Here is a 23,637-nt window from a genome sequence, read left to right as displayed (position 1 = left end):
TTATTAAAGGCTGGTTAGTCTGAGTAATTGTTTTGGTTGGGGATTTTTTGAGGGATCATAGTATCACAATGGCTTAAAATAGAAGTTACACTGTTATGGTCCAACTCCACCAGCTCTGGAAAACAGTCGTGATGTAAACCATGCGCTCACTCTCACGCGCTGTGGGTCGGTTGCACGCTCGTGCTCGGTGTTGCTGGCCCACGCGCTGAGATCACGGTCCCGTTGGTGACGTCTGTGTCCCCTCTGGTACCAGTGGCCCCCTGCCATATATATTCATGCCGGGCAAGATGGCGGCGATACGGACGAGGTGTTATTGCCAGTGGACATAAACAGGCATTTTATTCAAAATATAAACCCGAGGCAGATACATTCATACACTCGGCCGTACTGTGTGTGTGTATACCTCGCAACGAGCGTCGACGTATTTTTTATTCCGCGCGTTTCAACGTTTTTTTCTTACAAAATGTTCACGTTGTAGCTCGCTCGCTAACCGACCAGCTGGCTAACAGAGAGCAGTTACTAGCTAGCTAGCTATCTATAACAGCCAAGCCGCCGTGAAGTGTAGAATGGGAGAAAAGCTGGAGCTCAAGCTCAAATCGCCGGTGGGAGCGGAACCTGCAGGCTATCCGTGGCCGTTGCCAGTATACGTAAGTGTTACACCTCAAAACTCAGCGGGTGCAGATTTAGATTTTTGTCTCTGTTTTTGTCTTTGTTAGCTAGCTCTTTGCTAACGTTGGCTAGCTTGCAGGAGCCATGGCACGCTCGTCCTGAGAGTCAGGTCATACTGGCTGGGACGGTGACAGACATGGTGTATCGGCTAACAACCGAGACTGATCTTGTATCTAGCATGTGTTATACCATTAATGATTTCCCAGAAAACGGTAACATAGCGACTGTGGCACATTTCGCCAGAGTAACGTTAGCGCCAGTGGGCAGCGACAAGTAGAAGTAACCCAGATATTGACAGTCATAACAAGGTGTTTTGAAATCGGAGCCCCTCTCCACATTCAGGATCATGTCAGTCTCACTGTAACTTAGTTTTTGTCCAAACTGTCTCGGTTATCATCATTCGTGGTCCTACAGAAACACGTGTAAGCGGAACAAAGTCGTTCATAAGCAGGCTATACCTGTTTATCTATGTTTTGATTCACCGCTTGATAAGGGTGAATAATCACACAGGGCACATAGCGATGTAGAGATTATATACAAAGTGTGTGTGTTGTGTGTGTGTGTGTGTGTGTGTGAACTTTGTTTGGTCTGTGTTTTCTCGATACATTCCTCGAGTGCTGTCTGTGTTTTGTTATCTCATGACGTCCCTGTGATTGAGACCAGCTGGTTGTGTTTGGTTGTCTGAACTCTATGCATCCATTTTGATCTCTGCTCCGTCCGTTCATAAGGGAGAAATAGCCATGCTTGCTAGCCGAGAAATGGACTTCATTTCCCTGTAGTTGTATTTCCATGTAGCATGCTGTCAGCACGTCAGGGGATGATTGCAGTTGACTCATTGGAGACAGAGAAACGGAAAAGGAAGTGGTTTCAAGTTTTGTGGTCTTTTTTCAGCGTTGAATATAGTTAACTTAAACTGTGTCTCTCATTTATAGTAATTGCGGTGAGACAGTGAGTGCTGACTGAAAAAAAGCTCAATTTCTCAGAATGTCTGTGGGGTCTTTCGGTACATCTCCTCTCCACCCACACTACACCTAATCTGACAGTTGGGTAATTTCGGTGTTTATCCCATCATCACAATATGATCTGAATGAGTTTCAAGTCTCTTAGTCAGAGTTACTTGGTGATGTAATCAGCCGCTCCTTTCTGCTTTGGCTGACAAAGTTGACCCTCCCTTTGCACCCGGACAGAGTCTGATAATACTCTCACAGTTCCTCCACCCTGCTGGATTTATTGCTTTGTTCATTTCCTTATGTTATGGTCTGCAAGCATAAAAAACAAGAACACGCATGTCAGTAATTTATACTGTTGATGTGAATATACTGTTGACCTGCATGTTTAGCTATTTATAATGGGGCTAGCTGTCGTGCATTGAATTAGAAACAGCTGATGGTCCCGCATGTGGAGCTCTGCAATATGGAGCCTATTCATGTGGTGCTCTCCTCCTGTTTTCAATGGGGAAAAGACAGTCTTTCTCTTCTCTCCTCCTCTCATGTCCATATGGTCAACTCAACAGGGAGGAGGATAGAAGAGGCTGCTTCTATTCAGCAATGTTATATTAATAGAATTCAAAAGCACATGCCAGTATCTGTGCTCCAGTGTTTATTTTTTCCAGTTACATTTATAATGAGTTTTTACCCTTGTTGAACTGCTTGCTGGAAGCAACAGATCCCACTCCATGTCGATTCATTCTTCACTCCCACAGAGCATTAAAGATTGGCTATCTCACCCACTGAGCATGAACACAGTGCTGTCTGTGTTTTGATACACACACAACATGGCTGTTGCTGTATAAGGAGCGTTACTGTAATCCCACGACCAGAATGAAGCCCATAAAAATACTCTTTCTTTCTTTCACTTGCTCTGTGTTCCTCCCGTCTCTCATTAAATCCCCACATCTGTGCATCTATAAATGTTTCCATATGAAGAGCACCTCTGGTGGGGTGCAGCTCTTTGTCCATCTGGTTGTGGGTGTGCACACTTATCCAGGCCTACATAGCATTTAAGAGACGTGTTGCTGTAAGTACTGCTGAGTGTCTTTGGTTTGGCGTTCACCTGTGCACTTTACCTGTTATTTACAGCACTGAAATTATTGTAGTAAAATCAGTGCTGTCTGGGCATAACTATTAGGATTCATGTGTGGTTGCAGTACTGAAATGTGAAAAAAAAAAAAAGGCAACAGTCATATTTGTAGTTTGCTTTTGTGCTTATGAAACTAACTTTAACGTACAGTGTTTCTATTCGATGCTTGGAAGACGGAAAAGATAAGCTAGCACTATCTATCGCCATCTGTTTTAGAGACTGCTGGCTTGTTCATTAGTTTGCCACCACGCAAATTAGTTGTATTTCATGGTAAGCAAAAGTGAGGAAATTGACACGCCTGCCTTAGTCATTTGTTCTCGTGGGCTGCTGATGTATACGTAGTGGAGCGGGGTGTAGCGTAAAACCCCCTTCATCCACGATGCGTCACGCTGATGTTAGGAGAGATTGACTGAAGAGGTGTTGTAGAGAGGAGGAGTTGTACATGCGTCAGTATACCCACAGTGGGGGGAGAGGAGGGTCTCCTGTTCTTTTTGTCTGACTCTCGCTTTCAGACAGTGTTTATTTTTAGCAGCAGTCCTGTGCTGGTGTTGCTGTGTGCCGTCTTTGTGTGAGCAGGTGACCTCCCCCCTTTCGCCGTCTCATTCGCTCACTCAGACAGTCTCTTTCATACCCTCACACACCTTTTATACCTCTCTTTTTAGTGGAGCACAGTGTGTCTTAAGATTTGTTGCTCATGCTGCTTATTAGCAGCACAGCTCGTAGCTAGCCTGATAATGAAGCTGTAACTGGAACGTTGCGCTGACAGAAATAGTAGGAGATTTCCTGTGTTACTATGCATATTTGAGTGTGCGCGCATGCATGTTTGAGCGTTGGCGGAAGTTTGCGTAGTAGTGGCGGGCAGTATTGAGCGGGAAGCTGGGAGCTCCAGGCTGTGAGCTGTTAGCTGTGGCTGCTGTGCCAGGCCTCAAACAGCTGACAAATACCAGCTTCCCCTCCCCTCTCTGGCCCCCTCGCTCTCCCCGGTTTCTAGCTGGTCTTGCTTTCGCTTTCTTTCCTTTTTACCCTCATATTTCTCCTCCTCTCCCCCTTTCCTCTTTCCTTTCCCTCCACCAGAGGCTCTCCTTGGCAATGCACTGGAGCAGGAGACAGAAAGTGGGTCAGTGGGTCAGCACAGGCAACAAGCTCAGGCTGGCTGCGCTCTGGGTGTAACTTGAGTCCTATTGCTCCCACAGAGCTTTTCAGCACACTCCAGCTAAGATTTCTAACTATAGATACCCTGCATGGGATCAATATAATAAATCATAATCATGTGTAGTAGAGATTATTTTACTGCTGGAGCCCCAGTTTGCATTATTGCCACAAAAGGGTAAGACTATAAAGCTATTTCTCCTAGTCCTTTTCCCCTTAAAGTCTTTGTTTTGTCTGTTTCAATTCTTCAGATTCCAACACATTATGGACTCTTTGTGTGTTTGTAAACTGACCCCATATTTTAGACGTGACTAATCCAAATTTAAGACGTGTCTCATAAAGCCACATTGGTTTTAGATTAAGGCATGGTTTGATTTGCAGTTCAGGTATATCCAAGTGCTCTGTGAATGAATGTACAGGTAAATTTAATAGACTATGGTTAAGAGTCTGCTTTATTCAGAGTGGCATAGTATGTGTTGTAAACACTGACAGTGCCTGAGTATTTATATGCAGACAGCTTTATCCATGCCAAGAAGAGTATTTCATTTTCAGCTAACCCAGTCCGTACATACAACTCCAGAACTCACAGACAAGATAGTTCAGTGTCAGAGGATACAAGGACACCACAAGCAGCAGTAAATAAGATAAAACATCTTGTTATAGGTCATATTAATAACCAGGTTTAAAAGAATGTATCTATTGTTGCCTGATAGTAGAAGGAGTGAAGGACTTACAGTAGGCTGAGCGATTTGTTCTCCTCAGGGGCACATTAAAACACCAGCCTGAGGGCATTACAGTGAATTCACAGGACAGAGCATGGTCAGATTGGCTAATTCCATTCACTTTCTGGGCCACCTGTTTCACCCAGAGGGAGACAAGTCTCTTTGCTGTGCTCCATTTATCTCGGACAAGATTTTCACAGTACCATTTAGGCTATTTTTGTCCTTCCCAGGCAAACCCATTAAACCAGCAAATAAACAAGAAAGGTAGAAGACTTGCGATAAATTGTTTATCATGTAATAAAGTCCTACACACTGTCCACTTCAGTTGCAATTAAATTTAATGACAACATTTCAGTACGTAGACCATCATCAGTTATCTTGAGATAACCTAGATTACGTTTAATGAAACGTTGTTGTCATTAAACTTAATTGCAGGTGCAGTGTACAGTGTGTGGGATTTTTTCCCCCTGATTTTGTTGGCCCTTGGTCTTCTCCTACGCACCTGTTGTTCCTCAGGTGTGCAAAAGCTGTACTCATTGATTTATTTATAACAAATTACATTGAATATTATCACATACACGAAAAGAGTTAAGCTGTTGTCTTGGTTTGACAACCAGCCTGTTTGTTGAACTTTAATTGATAGTCAAACACTGTTCACTCCATGTAGTATGCGTTCATTTGTTCTGTTGCTGCAATCAATAACTAATTCCTTAGTTTTTGATAGGTCAGGGAAGTTTTCAAAACACCATTTGACAAAGGCAAGTAGGGTACGACCATGATTTGACTCTGAGGCCTGAAGAAGAGAGAAGGTGTTATAGTAAGAGATATTCACAAGATATCCGCCATCTTGAGCAGTGATGTAGCTGTCTGTGTACACAAGCCTCTGCCATCGGTGTGTGAATGGGTAAATGTGACAAGTGTTGTAAAGTGCTTTGAGCAGTCAGTAGACTGGAAAAGCGATATAGAAATGCAAGTCCATTTACCATTTTCTCCACATGATCTCCAGTATAATAGGTCTGTAATAGACTGGTCCATACAGTAACATGTTGGGGTCATTGCACAGTGGTTACCTGAAGGTGGAAATAATTTATTTCAGTGTGCGCATATTTTAGATTTATACTATACTTTCAACTCTGCTCACCATGACACGTAGCAAGGAAATATTTATTCAGATACTTTGGTGATATGATATCCTGTGCTATTTTATTTATTTCATCTTCTTTGGGTTTCTGTTTCTGTTTGGGCATGATAGCAGTAGATTTCAAGATTATTGTGACACTACATGTACATATATTTTAAAAAGGGTGAAGTAAGTGGTAAAGTTAAATTACATATACCTCAAATTGCAAAATAGATTGGAAGTAGTTGCAGACAAGTTAATGGATTCGCAGCTGCTGGTTAAGTAAAATGCTGCTGGTATTCTTTGTTTTGGACTTTACACACTCAATTCCCAGTGTATTAGGTCCACCAATCTTAAACCATCATGGTGTCATAAAACAGTTCTGCAATAAACCTACTGTTATGGAGGCTATAATGTTCAGTTTTTGCAGAGACTATTTTTTGGAGGTCATTATTAAACTTTATGGTCTTTTTGGAGGCTGTATTTTGTGGCGTGTTGACTTTAATGGGTCACACTGAGAGGTGTTTAATATTTTCTCCCCCTGTCTGATTTCAGGATAAACACCATGATGCTGCTCATGAAATCATCGAGACCATTCGGTAAGTGACCGCTTTCTGACTCAGCGCCCACATGTACATTTCCACATTCACACACACAGTGTGTCACTGTGTCAGGTCACGTGTATGATCTAGTGATGATTGTATGTGTGTGCTTTCTTTAGGTGGGTGTGTGAAGAGATCCCAGACCTCAAACTGGCAATGGAAAACTACGTACTCATTGACTATGACACCAAGAGGTGAGCCTAGGGTCACGTCAAAGTGTGTCAGGCTTCTTATGCTGCATATTCTAAAAAACTCAATGCTAACACTGCTTTCTTAGCCAGGACCCACAGCTCCCTTAGCCTCAGACTAAAAATGCTTTTATCCTGGGCTAAATGCAGCATGAAAAGCCCTTGTTTGTGTCACTGGAAAAAACAAGCAAACCAGAAAACATACTAAAAAGACTTGTCCAAAATCTTTGAAATGGTCAAAAAAAAACTCCTTACAGTGTCAACACTTCCATCCCGTCAGGCTGGTTGCTGGTTGAACAGCCTGTAAAATAGACCATTGGTCTGACAAGTTGGGTTTTATCTTTTACAAAATGATGACTATTTATTTTACGTCTTGTGTTACTCTCACAGCTTCGAGAGTATGCAGAGGCTTTGTGACAAGTACAACAGGGCCATCGACAGCATTCACCAGCTGGTGAGTTTGTATGTGTGGAGGTTTTCTTGTGCTGTGAATGTGAAAATAGTTGAAATGAACAACACTGTAAATATGTAGTGTGAGTCTGTGCCAGTGTTTCTTTGAATCTGTGCTACACACGACCTTACACTGCCTAAGACAAAGGTTGAATACATGTATTTATAATTAATATTTTTGCTTCTAGTTATTCACCACAAATTGCATCAGAGCAATTGCTTTCTCATCCAGATTTCTCAAAAACACTTTTGTTAAGAAATCTGGAGTTTTTTCCTATAAAACATCCAGTGTAATATTTTATCATTCTCTTTGAAAGTCCAGTATTATTTGTTAATATATACACACTCACGATGGGCATTATGTCTTGATTTAAGTACTATTCATGTCATTAAATTTATAATCCAATCTTATAGTGGAAGGGGACCACCCAGCCCATGAAGCTGAACAAGCGTCCTTCCAACGGGCTGCTGAGACACATCCTCCAGCAGGTGTACAACCACTCAGTGACAGACCCAGAGAAGCTGAACAACTATGAGCCCTTCTCCCCTGAGGTGTATGGAGAGACCTCTTTCGATCTGGTGTCTCAGATCATCGACGAGATGGAAATGATGGAAGATGACACCTTTGTTGACCTCGGCAGTGGTTAGTCAGCTGTTATTGTAGGATGTCCAGGTTTCAGAAAGAATTGATCCAGTGCTGCTTTTACATAACACGTTTTCTACCACACAAATGCCACTGAGTAGAGAAACAGGGAAATGGGCACTGCGTGGTTTATTTCCAGACCTTTCTAATATGTTGTTAATATATGCATTTATTATGTTTCATTGGTTGATTTTTGATGAATAACTAATGATTTAAGAAATATTGGGTAGTTCTGCTAAATTCAGCATTCATCTTACTAAAAACGCAGCAATTATTTGAATGAAATTTAAACTTTATGGGTGGTTTCCCAGCTAGAGCCTCTCACAAAGGAACACCTATTGGGTGACAAAGATCATCACAGCAACTGACAAACAAAAAACAAAAACTGACATTTTGTTTTTGTGACGTCTTTCAGCGGATTTAGGCCAAATTTATACATAACTCCCGGTGATTTGGAGAAGGTCCTACAGTTGTTTTCTGCCATGTTTTTGTTCCTCCCAGAAACGTCTGCCTAATGTTACCCCCATGGTGTGTGAACATGTGCAGAAATTGGTTATTTTTATCAGGCATTTTTATTTTGATTGAGCTATTATTCCAATTATTAGTGTAATATTATGATCCATGTAAACCCAGCTACTGAACATGAACCTGTTGTTTCTTATTTGCAGGAGTGGGGCAGGTAGTGCTGCAGGTTGCAGCAGCAACCAACTGTAAACACTACTATGGGGTAGAGAAAGCAGACATTCCAGCTACCTATGCAGAGGTAACTACATAAATATCTCACAGGAGGGGTATGGTTCCAGAAAGGGAGCAGAGATAGCAAGAGTGTCTGCATTCAGACAGACAACAAGCGCTGTGTCAAACATCACCTCTTCCTCAGTCACTGTAGTGTCGGCGCAGTGTGGTTGCCACTGGCAAATACGCAGTAGTCTGGCCAAAAACTGGATTTTTCGGTTCACATTTTATGTTCTCATCATTACCCCGTAGCAACACACCCACACCAGCACGGACTCTTCCACTGCGCCAAGGGGCTATTCTTAGTCCAAATGTGTCGTGACTTTAGTTTGCCTAACCAGCTGCAAATCAACTCAGAAGCTCAGTTAGTTATGATAGTAAAAGACACAGGCATTGAGTCATGCTGGTGTAAGAAACAGGAGATTTTCTGTGAACAATTAATCACTGAAGAGCTCTCTTTATCTCACTTATACTCCTTTCTGGAACTGCCTCTGAAGCACACACATCGCGTACTATTAGTATTGTTTTTATTGTCATTTTATTAGGATATTAATATTTGCACTCTGTCTTTAGACCATGGACAAAGAGTTTAAAAAGTGGATGAAATGGTATGGGAAGAAACATGGGGAGTACACAGTAAGTTGACTCTTATTGGCATTTACTCATGACTTACATTTGAAGTTTTAAATATCAGGTGTTCTTCAGATCCATGTGTATTCAGGACTTTTAACTTTACTTTGCCCCTTTTCTTTCAGCTGGAGAGGGGTGACTTTCTGTCTGAAGAATGGAAGGAAAGGATTGCTAACACAAGGTGGTAGACCAAACCTGGCCACAGTAACAATTTCTGTTTATTTCCAGTATATAGAAGGAAACTTATGTATATTGTTATGCAATCAATCACATCGCATATGAATAAGAAAGGTTTGGTCTTGTAATAGATGTTACCATTATGCAACTTGTTATTTTTATTGCTATTGACACTGTATTCGATGTGTAGGTGCAAAGAGCATCAAATGTATAATGTATTTTCGAAAGATTTAGAAGAAAGTTAAAGCGCCTTTTATTAAACTCTAAATGTCCTTTTTTTTCTGCAAACTGTAGTTCTAAAATATTTCTTTCTCTGTCTGTCTTGCAGTATAATATTTGTGAATAACTTTGCCTTTGGTCCAGAAGTAGATCACCAGCTGAAGGAGCGCTTTGCTAACATGAAGGAAGGTTAGTATTCTTTAGCAAATAGTTCTTGTGATCACCAATTGTGGACTATAAGCATTGGCAGCCAAAGTGTTCCCAAAAAGAGCCGCAGTATATCAACTCTTAAGTCAAGAAATATCACACACAAACACGAACAGTTTTATTTGTTGACATTGGGTTTTTTTTTTTCAACATTACATCAAATAATCAATAGGGAGTGGTTGGCAACCGTCAATAATAGATTAATATAATTCCATTGTAATAATTGCCAAATTGGCCAGCAAGCAACAGGCCTTGGTGTGACAGCCTTTGAGGCACCACATTAATAAAATGCAAGGCAGCTTTACAACTTTAAAAGCTGCAAAGACATAACTGTGATGCAGAATAAGGAAGATGCAGGATTATTTGTGTGTTTTAGGCTTAAAACACAGGTGGAGTTTCAAATGAAAAATCTTGCAGATATACTTTAGATGATGCATCCTGTCAACCACTTGATTTAAGGCTTTTTATGCTGGAACGTAGCTAAATTTAGGCAGCTATTTTAAAACTAATAACATCCACAAGACTGTCACTTCAAATCCTTCTAGTAACTAACAGTAGGGGGTTATCTTCCTCCGGTCCTTTAATCTCTACAGTGTGCAGTGTCTTTAGTTGTCATTTAAATGGTAATTAATTGACTTGTGTTGCAGAACAGTTGGTTGATAAGCTGCAATAAGTTGAGACATTTTATGACTGAGCAAATGTTGAGGAATAAGGCTTTTAAATGGCAGCTGCTAATAGTCTTCCGTTATTACGACAGACGTTTGTATAACATTAAGGCCTTGTGTTGGTTGAACTGGGAGTGACGCTTTGGTTCACAGGAAAAAATATTTATTCAGCTGTTCTCATTGGTGATTAAATAACAATAGCTGATGATGTCCAGTAGCCACCGCATCAACGCTTAGCAATTGACCTTTGACTTCACAGCTCAACTACGCCACTTGACTCTCTGTTTTGACAATATGATGAATGTGGCTATAGATTATTGTCTCTAACTGCAGAAGTGATTGTGTTTCGTGTTATGTAGTGAGCCATAGGAGTGACTGTATGTGTCCCCTGTTACAGCATTTGTAATTGATCAGAAGAAAATGTATTTACTGATTTTGTCTGTTTGTTGTTTTTTTTCATTGTCAGGTGGGAAAATTGTATCTTCCAAACCTTTTGCACCTTTAAATTTTAGAATAAACAGTCGAAACTTGAGCGGTAAGTACCACCATTAGTTAAAAGCCAGATTTCAGTGTCTCACACTTCCTTTGATTTACGTCTGACATGTGCTTCTGTGTTTTTCTCTCTGTCCCACAGATATTGGCACAATAATGCGTGTGGTGGAGCTTTCTCCACTCAGGGGCTCTGTGTCCTGGACTGGGAAGCCAGTTTCCTACTACCTGCATACCATAGACCGCACCATAGTAAGTACTGAGGCTAGACTAGACTTTCTATTAGAGTGGAGCTTGATGAGCACTACAAACACATTATACATTAGAGACAAAGTGTAACCTAGAGAGATAGGCTGCCATAATAACAGCTGTTACTTTCTTAATGAGTAGTCAGTCTCAGGAGTGAGCAATCTGAGGAGGGTTATAATAAGACATAAGACACTTTATTTGTCATTGTAGTCATGCAGCAACATTTTGTTTGGTAGCTCTGAGTCACCAGCAGCAAAAGAGGACAAGATAAAAAATAGAAGAAAACAAATTATAGCAAGATGAATAAAAATATAAATAAGCAAGATAGATAAGATGAGGTAGCATCCTCTATTCGCTGTATGTATTATAAATAAGTAAGGCACTTGGATAATTCAGGCAACGGTGGATTAGAAGGATGGTTTGTATATTACAAGTAATATACAAGTACAGGGTAAAACACATGCATTAGATAACACTGATATTTGTCACTCTGATAAAAAGTAATCCCTGGTCTGCATGTTGAAGTGTCCTTGGGCAAGATACTGAACCTCAAACTGCTCCTGATGTGCTGGTCGGCACCTTGCATGGCAGCCACCGCCATCAGTGTATGAATGTATGTATGAATTACTGTAAGTCGCTTTGGACAAAAGCGTCTGCCAAATGCCCTAAATGTAAATGGTAACAGGTAGGACTCCCATTGAGAGCTGGCAGGTTACCACCTGAAGAAGATTTGGCTGCTCTCTCCTCATTCTTTATGATTTCTGGCATATTTGCCAAACCCAATGACGAGTGGTGTAAGTTCTTACAATGTTACCACAGTGGAAATTGTGTACTACAATCAACCTTAAAGTGCCAAACTGTGGAACAACTGATCAAAAGCTGTACATCCTGTCAGGTCTTCTGTTGAAAGTTGCACAAACCACAAACCCTACAGCCAACAGCCAGCTGACCTCACACAAAGATGTTGTGCAGTCTAGATTAATAATTCAAAACATCACAGAAAGATAAATGAAACAAACCACTCTGTCATTTTCTTGCCACTGTGTTTGTGTTTTTTTTTTATAAACTCACAATCTGAATTAATGATGTATTTTGTTATGTTGATTATAATCCTAAACGGGTGACAAGGTCCAAATTAACCGTAAACAACAGGGTCTAAAATCTACAAATGTGTTTTTAGAGATAATGAGGGGGGTTATTACTATTTAATGCCACAAGAAAGCACATTTTTATAAAGATTATAAATAGTATATGGTTTTATGAGATGAGAGTATATCACTGAAATCTGGTCACAGCCGAAGTGTGTATCTAACATCCACATTTTCCTTTTCTTTCAGCTTGAAAACTATTTTGCTAGTCTCAAAAATCCTAAACTCAGGGTAAGTCATGTTCTTCTTATCCCTCACTTCATTGACATTGACACCGTACTCACTTTTTTTTCTGGGTCAAACAATTAATTGGTTCTTCTCAAATCAGGAAGAGCAAGAGGCAGCTAGGCGACGTCAGCAGAAGGATACAAAGGACAGTAAAAGCAATAGCACCACACCCACAAAACCTAAAGAACAACACAAGGTAGGACATTAACGGATTTACTGGACTTTATGAATGTGAATAAACTGTAAGTGCATTAGGTTTTGCTATACTGAGGCTTATACACATAAACACAGTGAGGCAAGCTCTCAGTGCTCATTATATCAAAAATGTATGTGTTTGTTTATGTGTGTAGCAACAGGACTCGTGTGGTGAAGAGGAGCGTCCTAGCTTGGTGACAGTGGTCAAGCCCACTGCCAAACCCAGAAGAGCCCGACTCCTGTCCAAAGGTCGCAAATTGAACAACAAGAAACGTGGTCGACCCAAGAAAGCCGCACCTGCTGCTGAGAAGAAAAACAAAAAGAACCAGAGCGCGTTGGATCTGCTGCACGCCAAGACCCTTTCTGCGGCACCCCCTCAGGGTCAGAGGACACAAAACAAAACAGATTTGCCTTTTCTGAATGAACCAATCAATCTTAAGCTGCCACTTATTACAGAAAAAACTAATGTCCTCTTTCCGTCTTCACTGTCTGGCTTAGAAATTGACGTAAATATGCTCTTGTGTGTACAGATGCATACCGGCCACCTCAGAGTCCCTTCTACCAGCTACCTCCCAAGGTCCAGCACTATCCCTCTAGTCAACTGCTGTTGAGCCCGACTCCTCCTGGTCTGCAACAACTGCTAGGTGAGCTGAGGAAGAATCAGATTATTATTTTGTCTGTCATGCTCAAAGTTCTCTGTAAAAATATGTATATGTTCAAGTATCCATGATATTGAGAGAAGCTGAATATACAAATGGGAGATCAGTTGCAAAGAGAACAAGCCTGATTAGATAACAGTTATTAATTTAATTAATTTAGTTTGTTTTTAAACACTTAATCAGCCTTATTGGGGTCTGTTAGTCTGTTTGGTGTCAAGCTCCATTTCCTCAACAACACAACTATCCTTTGTGTTTGGTCTCTTGCTCCTTCTGTGTCCCCAACCTATCTCTTTCTTACAGATAACATCAAAGTTCAATACCTCCAGTTCATGTCCCACATGAAGACTCCTCAGTACCGCTCCAACCTGCAGCAGCTTTTAGAGCAGGAGAAGGTAAAGGCTAATTACAGACATCACTGATTTGCTACTGCTGCAGTTTTTCTTGAACTGTTTACCTCCATATCACACCAACACATGTGTATTCAAGCACATGTTATCTCCCCCCCATAAAATAATATTCAATGATGTAACTGTCCTACTTTTTAAAAAATTTTTGCCCAACCTTTTACCTTGTGATCTTGTTTACCTTTCTGTCTAGCAAAAACACAGGGACCTGTCAGGCCAAGCGGAACAGCTCCACTCTGTTTGTCAGTCTCAGAAGGACAAGATCAAAGGTCTCTTTCAGACCAAACTAGACGAGGTGGGTACTGTTACCTTATTGCTCTCTAGATCACAGTCAAGGATATCACCACAAAACCTTAAATTAAAATACAGAAATGTGCCTCAACAGTTATTTTGTTTTGAAGTAATTTATTAAATTAACTATACACGGAAATCCTAATCCATGTATACTCACAACTAGTACATAACTACAGCTATTTGTAGGACAACCTGAACAGCTTATCTTCCCTTTTCATTTATATTGTTTGCAGATGAGTGTATTTTAAACAGAAGGTGAAACACAACCCGAATGTGAGAAAAGGAGGGCATGTGTTGGGTGTTTTCTGCAGTGTTAAAGCTGTAAGTCTGTTGCATCTGTACACTCGTGTAGCATCCCTGTTTGGTTTGGTCAGATATGTAGAAGCTCTGATAATACCGCTATATTACTTCAACCACTGGAGGTCAGCAAAGACAGGATTTTCACAGATCTTAAATGGCTCTACAGATAAAACGTGCTTGTAGCTGATGGACACTGTGTATGACTGTGTGTGTCTGTGTGTGATGATCAGCTCGGAGTGAAAGCCTTGACTGTGGAGGACCTGCTGCAGGCCCAGAAGGAGATATCGGCCCACAATCGTCAGCTGAAGGAGCAGACGAAGCAGCTTGAGAGAGACATGGCCTTACTGAGAGACCACAGCCTTCTACTGGTGAGACCTAGGGCTTGCTACTATGTTGTTGTAGCCTCCACCCTTTGCTGCAGCATCATCTCCACTGGTTCGCACTTGTTGCCATTGCTGCAGCTCTGCATTTGAGTGATGATTGTTGAAGTCAAGGTTCAAGCCTTAACATTATTATATACACTTACACTTATATTTCACTTTGTTGAGCATTCTCCAAGCAAACAGATGATAATATGGGTGTATGTTTGCTGTTTTCCAGCTGAAGTCTCGATGTGAGGAGCTGAAGCTGGACTGGGGCTCTTTGTGTCTAGAGAGTTTGTTAAAGGAGAAGCAGGCACTACGCAGACAAATCTCTGAGAAACAGAGACACTGCTTGGAGCTGCAGGTACAGTAAACCTCCTCAATTTGTACGAGTCATTTCCAAATGCTTGGATGCATCACACTTCTTGTGCACTCCTCCATACTCGCTGTGTTCTCTGACCTCCTGTTCCATCCTTACACCCCCTTTCATCCTACTGGCTCTTCAGAGATATTCAAAGTAGTGTTGTCACCTAAACTATGAATAAAATGTAGCTTTCAGGTTGATAAATTGCTGTTACAAACATTTTCCTAGACATTTCAGCTGTGTTGTAGAGTGGCTGTTTCCTGGTGTAATGGCTCCCCCTGGTGTGCGTTTGTAGATCAGCATTGTGGAGCTGGAGAAAAGTCAAAGGCAGCAGGAGCTGCTTCAGCTCAAGTCCTACAGCCCCTGTGACGGCTCTCCGTACAGAAAGAGTCTGGAATCGCGCTCTTCCACTGACATGGACTCCTCTAAGCATGGCCTGTCCTCAGCCCCAGCCCTCAATGGTGTCAGCCCAGAGCTGTCTATCAACGGCACCAGCTCACCATGTTACGACCGGGCCAACACCAAGGGGGAGCTTCTTTCTCGCTATCTGCCCATCTCTCCAGACCATGAGATTGTACCTGCCAATCCTGATGCCCGGCAGAGGCAGCAGAGTTCATCCTACGCTCTTCCTGACTACACACGCTTCTCACCTGCCAAGATTGCTTTGCGGAGGCATCTTAACCAGGACCCCACTGCCTCTGCTCACTTGAGAGGCCCAGGGCTGGCTGCACACAGGTCGGCTGACACTCAAATAATAATTTTCGATGATGAGCCTTTTTATTTTTAAGTTCCTCATGTTCCTCTTTAAGGCAACAGACAGCTAGCTAGCTGCAGCTAAATGTGCCTGTTTTTTGTTTGTGTTTGCTATTTAGGGAATTGGGTGGTATTAACTCTTCGCTTGGAGTCAAACAGAACTGCCCCTCTCCCAATCCATCTGATGCCCTGAAAAGTTCAGAGAGGGTAAATGTTAATTTTTCTTTCCTGATCCTTCTATAAGTACGGAAGCCCTAAAGGGCCATGCATTCATACATTTTATTTCCTCCGTTTTCCCGTGATAACGAGTTAATTTAATTTGTCTTTCGAGATTTCGAGTTATTATCTCGAAATAACAACTGCTGTTTTCCCGAGATAACGGGATAATTTTCTCGAGATAACGAAACTTTGTTTTCCCGAGATAACGATATAATTAATTCGAGATCTCTCTCATCTCAGACATCAGGCTCACTTAGATTGCGCCGCCGATATAGCTGAAGCCTTGCTAACCGTCTTTTTAGATTACGCACACTAATGTGTATATTATCTGTAATAGCAAGGCATAATGCTGTTTCAGCCTGTGTCAGGCCTTGATTGAAAAGATATGTGACACGGTGATCGATATGCTCCTGCTCCTCTGACATTGCTACACTGAATGATGTTTCCTGCAATGATTTAATATACTACACTATTGTTTTGTTCTCTCAAGATCTCGAATTACTTATATCATTATTTTGGGAAAACAAAGTTTCGTTATCTCGAGATCTCGAGAAAATTATCCCGTTATCTCGGGAAAACAGCAGCTGTTATTTCGAGATAATAACTCGAGATCTTCGAGAAAACAAATGAAATTAACTCGTTATCACGGGAAAACGGAGGAAATAAAATGTATGAATGCATGGCCCTTTAGGGCTTCCGTATATAAGCATACAGTTTCCTACCTTCTCCAAATTATTTAGTTCTCACACTTTTAACACGCTCTCTCATATAGGGTGGTAAGGAGAGGAGCCCATCTGTTCAGGGTGACAACAGCATCACAAGCCTTCCGATAAGTATCCCTCTAAGCACTGTCCACCCAAGTAAACTACCAGTCAGCATCCCTCTGGCCAGCGTGGTGCTGCCCAGTCGTGCAGAGAGACTGGTGAGTATGTTCACGACAGTACCTACTTTACAGTTCATCAGTTTACAGATTAGTGTGTAAACTGTAAGATGCTCAGAGTTGTTTAGGATCAAATTCTAGTCATTTCACTTGGATGATTACAGATCTAAAATGATATATTTAGTCATTTTTTGATATTGTTTCTTTGGATTACATTTTGATATATTCTCTGTGTTCATAATTTCAGAGAAGTACTCCGAGTCCTGTATCTCAGGCAGGTCAGAGCAATGGTAAGGGTTCATTAACTTAAGATATTCTTCAAAAATTATATTTACTATTGTTACGCCAGTGTGATCGGTAGCTTATTTATGTCTGATAAAGTGTTTTTTGACAACCCTCATTCCAAAAAAAGCTTGGACACTGTAGTTGTTTTCACTTTGCATGTTGCATGTCAAATTTATAATATATAAGTGTATATTTCCAAAAAGCAGTAGTTTGTCAGTTTGAATATTAAAGGTGCACTATGCAGTTTTGGGGAAGAAATTTTAATCGAAAGAGAAATATCTTCATTGACTGAAGCCTTAACAAACTTAATAAACAAACTCCCATTGTTTTTATTACTGTATAAACTGATTAAGCAAACTGATTTTGAAGGTGCATTTCGAAAGATCTGGACATAAATTAAGTCTAAAACATTCAAATGAACCAAACCTATCAACAGAGTGTGAAAAAGTAATAGCTCTGGCGTTATGTCCAAGATGCCTATGTACTGTATTGCAGAGATACCCACTGCTAAGCAGCCAGGGACAGGCTGTCCCTTTTGTAATAAGTCTTCCTGGCAAGAGGGGCGACAGTGAGTCACTGTAGCCTCTAGTGTGCCGCAGGAGAGGATGAAGAAGTCAAGCCGGTCGGAGGACACTACCTCAGAGAAGTTAACAGCCTCAGTTAGTTAGTCAGTAAACACAATGATGCAGAAGCTCCAGAAAAACAACTTTTATCATCAACACAAACAAAAGCTCCTAAAAAGAAACAACGTCCGCGGCAGAGAAAAAAAGCGAAGTAACAAGAAGCTAAACAGGAGTACATTTTGTCGGGGATTTCCAGCGCTGGAGACAGCTATGGGAGTAAAAAGATGAACTCGCTTGTTTAATCAGTTAACAAAAAAGTTAAAAAGTCTGAGTTTGTAGTAATAAAGTGTAAATATCTCATTGATATTGTAAATATAAAAATTCAGAGTTTTAATTTTTTCTCCGAAAGTACATAGTGCCCCTTTTTAATATCTTGTTTTTGCACTGTTTTCTGTATTAAATATCGGTTTAAAAGGTTTTACAAATGATTGCATTCTGTTTTTATTTACATTTTTATAAAGTGCCCTAACTTTTTTGAAGTTAGGGTGGTATAAATAATACGTTGTAATATTTATGATATCTGGCTGTCCATCCCTCTTGTACATCCTTAACCGTTAACTGTTTGGTCTCTGTTTAGGATATTCAGGGCTGATTAACGGAGGTCCCCATCCTGAGGACCACAATGGTGCTTCTTCATCACCTCCTCCACACAACAACACTCTTCTGACAGGACCAATGGGCCGAGGAAGTTCCATCCAGAGCCCCCCACTCAGCACTGGAGGGGTGCTCCAGTATGCAGACGGACCCCCCAGGATCCTTCCAGAAGATGGACAGGATCACCAGGGAGGTGACTCCGACATGGAGCCACAGGACAGTGAACTGCGGAGGAGAATCTTCTTCTCTCCTTCCTCCTCTTCATCCTCGTCTTCCTCTTCATCAGGCAGCGGAGGGAGCATGGTCGGAGGAGCACGCCTCCACCATCACACTGGCAACTCAGCCAAGCAGGGATACCACAGTAACCATGGAAACCACCACCACCAGTCCCCCGGCACACAGCACACTCACCCACCCACACATACGTCATCATCGCACTCCTCTCACAGCCTCGGCTCGCAGGAGGGACGTAAACGGGGGAGAAGGAAGCGTAGCTCAGCGATGTCTGTCACGGCCAGCGGATCCCCAAAGAGGAGGTCATTCCCTGGACTCAGCTCCAACAACCACTCCTCAGGATCGCCACTCAACATTAACTCCATGGTTAGTCATCAAAAACATGGAGAGAACATTGACTGATATATTAGAATGATTTTCAAAGGTCCATTTTGTCAGATACTGGTTCGATTTAGACACATTTCTGATGTCCAGTGAGCTTAGTTTGTCAACAAAGCATCTGTGGTGCATTTACACCCAGATTCCTCTGTGGATAAATGCACTGAGATTACGCTATTGCATTATTCAAGACCTTTTTGTGTTGCCAATGACCATCTGGGTGTAATCTGCATGTCCTTTGTCCCAACAGGTGAACAACATCAATCAGCCTCTGGAGATCTCTGCCATCTCCTCCCCAGAACAATCAAGCCGCAGCCCCAATGGGCCTGACCTCGACCAGCCTCCCATCTTGAAGAGAGAGCGCCCCCTGGAGCTCAATGGCACAGGTCGTTACTCCTCAGCCCCCAGCTCTGATGACGATGACTCTGGATACCCTGCTGACAGCTCCAGTTCACGGTAAATTAGTGATTGTAATGTGTTAAGATAAGAGTCACAACAATGTACCTGCTGAACTGCTCTTTTTGCAAGGCCTCTAGACTTTCTACCTTTTTGATAGTCTCAGCTCTGTTTAGACTTGCTCACATTTTGTTGGCATGTGTGGCTTGCGTTTGTTTAGATTATCTGTCTTTTTCTTTAGAATTGAAAGAAAAATTGCCACTATATCCTTGGATGGACCTGGTAGACTGGGGGATGGTGAAAGAGGTAAAAAAAAAAAAGAAAAAAGAAACTGTTATCTCTTAAAATAGAAGCTCATTCTTGCACTCTCTGCTACTTGATGCCAACCTGTGTTTCTTTTTTTTCCACTAGGCAGGAAATCCGGTAGCAGCAGTGGTAACAGCACAGGCAGTGAGGCATCCTCTTCGTCCTCCTTGTCCTCTACCAGCAAGTGGAAATCCACCTTTTCACCCATTTCTGACCCTAAGCAACCCAACTCTGACCTGAGACAGGGGGGCTCTCCGTTCGGCATGGGGGGATCGAGCCGGGGCACAGACTCAGACTCTGACCACAAACAGCAGCATCAGCAGGTGAGGAAAGGGAGTGATGGAGAGTCGTCCAGCTACATGACCGCCAACCCCTTCCTCAGCCAGGAGGCAGGGACCCGTGGTGGAAGCGGCGGCGGTGCCCAGGGGGGCAGCGGTTCAGACCAACGGCAGACCCTCCAGAAGCAGAAGGCCCCCCGCGACTGGGAGCTGAAGACGAGCAGCAGCCTGGCTAGTCAGAACCTCTTCATATCTGCTGCTGCCAGCAGCGGAGGGGGCATACTGAGCGGGAAGGTGGGAGGAGGTCCTGTAGCAGTTTCCTCAACCACAGGATCTGTGGGACAGTACCTTGGGTCTCAGTTCCCACTTGGAGGGGCCTCAGTCTTACAGTCATTGTTTGGGGCCCAGACAGGCGGCTCCACGGTGAGTGGGACCCCGCGGCTCGTCAACGGACACTCTGCCCTGGGAAGCTTCTCCAGCGCGGGGCTGGCAGGGGGAGCAGCTGGAGGTGAGCATCACTTATAGCAAATTGGTAGTGTAATGGACGATGAACAGACTAGAGTGAGGTTGTAGTATTAGCCTGGGGTTATCTTTATAAAGAATAGTGTGAGTCCGAGGGAATGGGCCTGCTAATAGAGCCAGGTAAGTGGATGTCCAATGCTGCTGTCTTTCTGTCTGCCTCGCTGACAGTTTGACTGACTCTGTGTGCTGCCTCGCTTTGACTGGCTGCTTGAGTGCTGCAGTTGGAAACACCCTTGGAAAATGTTGCATTTTAGCTTCGGAAAAAATCTGAACCAATGATTTGTCTTGAAATCTGTGATTGACCATGAATTAATAACATGTTTTATCTGACTTTTACATTACAACGTCATTTTCTGTGGGTGTATCTGTTTGAGTTGTATGTCAGAGTCATTTCACTTGACAGCAAAAGTCAACCCAGAAATTAACTCTGCTGTAATAAGAGCTGTTTTAGTGCAATTCTACATTGGCCGAACTGATTTGGCTCCAGTCACAGTGGAATGACTCTGTTTGCTTTCTGTGTGCTTGTCGAAGACTTGCTTGGCGCTATGCACAACCTGGCTCAGTCCTTGCTTCTCTCTTTGTCCCCCTCCCTCTCGCTCTCTTCGCACTTGTATCCACTCTCTCGCCCTCCCCTCCTCCCCCCATTTCTGCTGTGTGATTTGCAGGTATATTTCACCACGTGGTTCCCACAGTGTCCTCCCATCAGTTTGGGGCGGCGCTGCCCACCTCTGGAGGCCTCAGCTCTCTGCTCAGTCTCTCCTCCTCTTCCTCTACCTCCTCCCAAACCCAGCAGCACATCACCACCCAACCAGCCTCCACGCGCCTGGCCTCCGTGTCCTCACCTCTCCCCCTCTCCCTGTCCCAGGCTCAGCACAGCCGCATCCAGTCAGTCTTGCATAGCCCTTCTCCTCCCACGCTCTCCCTGCCCCCTCTTCCACCCCTGCACAGCGCCTCCACCTCCTCCTCCTCCACACCCACGCACTCTGATGCCCCACCATCCTCTCGATCAGACTCCCTCCACTCCTCCCGTCTGTCCCACTCCTCCCTCCACCACCAGAGAGCACAGTCATCTCTTTCTCACTCCATCTCCTCCTCCACCTCTGCCTCCTCTGCTTCTGTCTCTGCTGCTGCTGCAACTGCTTCCCTCTCCTCCTCCTCCTCCTCTCTGTCAACCTCCTCCTTGTCTCGTCCATTCGCAGTGCACTATTCCCCTCGGCTGCCCCCTCCACCACCAGCCAGCAGCTCAGGTGGTGGCGGGAGCATGTGGAGGACTCAGGGCATGCATGGTACCTACTCAACCTCCCAGCTCCCTGGCTCCCGACCTAGATAGGGTTTGGAGGTGAGGGGAAGGGGAAGGGGGGGATGGAGAGGGGAAGGGCGAATGGCAATCAGAGGGAGAGAATGAGAGAGAGAGAGAGAGACTGGTAGGGAGTGAGAGAGACAGGATACCTGTTTTCCTGTGCTCCTCAAGCTGTTGTTCTGATTGAACAAGGTAAGTCGATTCTTAGACACTGCAAAAACTCAAAGTTATCTCATTACACTTAATATAAGACACAATCACCTAACCAGTAATAGGGACTTATTTTAGACAATGCATCTTTAATATCTTATCAAGTGAAAGAGTCTTAAAAACATCTTGTTTGATTCGTATCTCAGATGAAAGAAGCTGTTTTGACATTACATAAGGTTTAAAAGCTGCTGTGTTAATTGTAAAAAAATGGATCATCTTGTTTCAAGAAAAAGACTTGTATTTAAGAAATTAAATTTCCAATAAATTATTGGAAAACCTCAGCATCACCAGTTCTTGCCCAACTCATACATCAGAAAAAGGGTGCATTACATTCTATATAGACTCAAGTTTTTGTATTAAGGAAGTGAAATCACTGGAATGTACAGGCTTTTATAGCGGGTCAAATATCAATACGGTCCATAATCTACAAGATTTTCAGCATGCTTAATATTGGCCTTCTACCTCATGAGCTAAATGCGAGGTACAAGTTTTGAATGCCACGCTCTCAGTTGAAGAAAGGTTGGCATTCAAAACAGTGTACTGATGCATTTATATCTTTGTTTTCTGGCTGACATTTTATATAAAAATGCTTAAATATCACTTTCTAAATAGGTGATAGGTCTGAAATCTAGAACCGTGTTACTATAGAAAACTTAGACGGTAAAGGAAAGGCTCAGATGTAGTAAGCAAAGAGAGATGATTTATTATTCAGCTCTATCTTTCTCTTCTTTGTCGTCTTCTTTGTTGTTAATTGGCAAATCACAAACCAACTTCTAAAGTTGCTAACTGCCACCTGTTGAATCAGAGTGTGTAGATCTGTTATGTCCATGAAAACATTTTGGGTTCGAATTATCAGCCCAAAATTATACCCATGCCAAATACTAGCCAATAACAGGCCGATAAATTATTGTTCATCTCTCCTTGATAAACATGAACAATAACATGATGGGTTAAATGCACTTTAGGCGCCCAGGTAGCTCACCTGCTAGGGTGTCATACCACAGCGGCCAAAGTTCGATTCCAGCGTGGTGCCATTTGTGCCAGTCAGCCTGATAAAGGAAGGTTAACTGGTGATCCATTTCTATTATAGATTAAATGATTGAATAAACTCATGTTTTGTCCTGTGTTGTTGTTATTTACAACTCTGAGGGAAAAAAACAATCCAGTTGTCTTCTTTCGTACAGCAGCGCCAACACTTGGACATGTGAGGCGGGAGTGACATTTTCTCCAGTGAATATAAAGTATAAAAAACATGCTGGATGATAACTGACAGGATGTACAATAATACTGTTGTAGCTCATTTTTTCTTTGCCGTGCAGCCTTAGACTCACTCATGGTGTCTCTCTGTCTGTTTTGGTTTTGCAGGTAATTGATGAAATCTACCTCAACATTAAATAAACTATGCAAATGTCCAGGTGTGGACCAAGGCACTCTCCTCACTCAGTGGTGCTTCAAAACGTCTGCACTACCCAACCGCCTCCAAGACCGGCTTCTGTACTGGGATCTCTGACACACACACACACACACATACACACACACACATACGCACACACTAACCACCACTATGGTCCCCTTGAGCAGAATTCAGAGCTACTGGTTTATGTGTGGAGTGCTATAATTTGAAAGTCAGTATTGGCTGCTGCAAGTCACTGAATGGACTGAATTATCCAGGATGTCTGGATTAAAATGAAGGTGCTCAGTATTATGACAGT

At 42.6% G+C, this 23,637-nt stretch overlaps 1 protein-coding gene across 1 annotated transcript; it reads left to right on the top strand.

Moving 5' to 3' along the window:
• The first annotated feature begins 306 nt into the window (after nt 1-306).
• dot1l (DOT1-like histone H3K79 methyltransferase) lies at nt 307-21,745 on the top strand. Its single transcript, XM_073475978.1, has 28 exons — nt 307-647; nt 6,295-6,338; nt 6,461-6,535; nt 6,920-6,983; nt 7,394-7,622; nt 8,291-8,385; nt 8,931-8,993; nt 9,113-9,168; nt 9,493-9,572; nt 10,722-10,790; nt 10,890-10,996; nt 12,331-12,372; nt 12,470-12,565; nt 12,720-12,945; nt 13,095-13,208; nt 13,524-13,615; nt 13,821-13,922; nt 14,452-14,589; nt 14,822-14,947; nt 15,243-15,682; nt 15,820-15,907; nt 16,692-16,841; nt 17,047-17,089; nt 18,285-18,901; nt 19,164-19,369; nt 19,551-19,615; nt 19,721-20,401; nt 21,081-21,745. The coding sequence occupies exons 1-28, from the start codon at nt 567-569 to the stop codon at nt 21,743-21,745; spliced, it is 4,854 nt and encodes a 1,617-aa protein (XP_073332079.1). The 5' UTR covers nt 307-566.
• The last annotated feature ends 1,892 nt before the right edge of the window (nt 21,746-23,637 follow it).

The sequence above is a fragment of the Pagrus major genome, chromosome 11 (genome assembly GCF_040436345.1).
Source record: "Pagrus major chromosome 11, Pma_NU_1.0".
In the NCBI taxonomy this organism is placed as follows: domain Eukaryota; kingdom Metazoa; phylum Chordata; class Actinopteri; order Spariformes; family Sparidae; genus Pagrus; species Pagrus major.
This window is presented reverse-complemented; position numbering and strand designations above follow the sequence as displayed.